Source organism: Perkinsus marinus (genome assembly GCF_000006405.1).
Source record: "Perkinsus marinus ATCC 50983 genomic scaffold scf_1104296931386, whole genome shotgun sequence".
NCBI classification, from domain to species: Eukaryota; Perkinsozoa; order Perkinsida; family Perkinsidae; genus Perkinsus; species Perkinsus marinus.
Window position 1 is genome coordinate 1 of NW_003215765.1, and position 1,817 is coordinate 1,817.

The following is a 1,817-nucleotide window of genomic DNA, read 5'->3' on the forward strand; positions in this document are numbered from 1 at the left end:
CCAAGTAGGGAATAATAGTGGGAGTGGCCTCTTGTGATGGTATTGGCGCTCTCCAGGACGCGAGCCGAAGCTACAGCCAGTCAATATCTGCATCGATCATAGATGGACAATCTCAACCTCATTGTGAGCTAGATGTTAAGGTGAAAGGGTCCCATAGTCCTGAACTTGTTTCGTAACCTATCTGTGTCGTCTTCTTGTCAGGTCTGCACCTCGGGCTTTTGGCCGACCCACACACCTCCAAGATGTGACATACCTGTGGACATGAAGTCCTTGATCGACAGGTAAGTTACTGAGCTGCTCCTCTCTCACTGCTATTGGACCTAACTGCAGGTTTGAGACGTTCTATCTATCGAAACACAGTGGACGGAAGCTCACGTGGTTATTCAACTACGGCACTGGTGAGCTACGCGGTATTGCTAGAGGAACGATTCCAATACTCTTCGCTGTGGTTGTCACTGATTACTTTGCCTCAGTCGATATTCGGAGTAGGGCAGGGCGTAGCCCACATGTCCTCACCGTGAGTACTTACCAAGCGATGATACTCCTCATGTTCAACTCATTGGAATCACTGAGGTGAGCGCATCGAAATGATTCGCGCTGAGGCCAACACTAGTGGCATACAAGTTACGAACGGATAAGATCTTCGTTGAACTGTGGAAGGGGAGAGAATCCAAGCGTGAATGAGAAGTCCGAACGGGAAGATGACGCGGAAATCAAACGGCATCTCATGAGCCTTTATGTGAATCCGAGAGTGCGGTAAGGAACCTCAGTGACGGTGGCCATCATGACCTCTCGTTACCGCCACAGAGTGTTGTTGCGAGAGAGCTCACAGTCATCTAAGGAGCCCACTTCTGGTGACATCTTCCGGGTCAATACTGAGTTCGAGTCCCGTGTCCGAAGCGTTAAGGTATGCAACATATCGGCTTCACCGCCGTGTGAGTCTCAGTAAATGGACGTCCTCAGGTACCGCTGATAGCTCTCGCAAACAATAAAGGTGGGCCTTTACTCTCCTTAACCCTGCCATCACTAGTTTATGCATGTCAGATGGAGCCGCAGAATCTTCGTCAAGTGGCAACGCGATCCCTCAAGTCGTAGAGGAGGACCGAAAGCACATCGTTGAGGCCGTCTTGGTGAGCATACATCAGCGATCTGCTAATTTCAAGGGCAGTATTGGAATCAATGTTCGCTTCCCTTAGCTGAGTTGGCAGTTCTCTCACTAAGTATAGGCGTTTACACGCGAATTCTGGTAGGACTTCTACCGTAGAAATATTAGTAAACCAATGGAAAATTCCAAAAACTCCCTAAAAATTTCTCATATTGTCACCAACACATGTAGTTGGCTACGTGCATATTTTCCCACTCTGTTGAAAGGTACGTATTATGAAGAGCAGGAAGCAGTTGGATCACAACTTACTTGTCGTCGAGGCAACCGAACAACTCTCGCAGAGGTGAGGCTCCGTCTTCCCTTGCTAACGGAGCATCGACCCTTCGGTGGCCTATTAGGTTTCGGCCAACCCCTCAACTCATAAAACAGCGCATCGAGCACTTGATAGAACGAGATTTCCTTGAACGCTGTCCCCATGATCATAAGACGTATAACTACTTAGCCTGACATCCCAACTCCGTTGATGATCATCCGTCCAGCACAGATCATGTCGCTGTGGGAATCACTGCTTTTGAAGCATTGATCACGGTAACATAGTTAATAATTATAGAAACCACATTTTATCATTGCATAAGACTTGTCCCAATGACTCAGTACTCGAGTTGAAGTATGTTGGATTGGGGTCCTAACAAACTCGTCGTAGATCGGAGTC

General features: G+C 48.0%; 1 protein-coding gene across 1 annotated transcript; it reads left to right on the forward strand.

Annotated features, from left to right (window-relative positions):
* Window positions 1–261: 261 nt before the first annotated feature.
* On the forward strand, window positions 262–1,593 carry Pmar_PMAR021591 (cullin, putative; the record flags this gene model as incomplete). The annotated part of the gene is made up of 8 exons (XM_002786339.1): window positions 262–281; window positions 331–398; window positions 474–573; window positions 808–907; window positions 964–994; window positions 1,045–1,130; window positions 1,372–1,448; window positions 1,504–1,593. Coding segments are annotated over 8 exons (572 nt in total), but the record flags the coding sequence as incomplete, so codon positions are not given.
* Window positions 1,594–1,817: the final 224 nt, after the last annotated feature.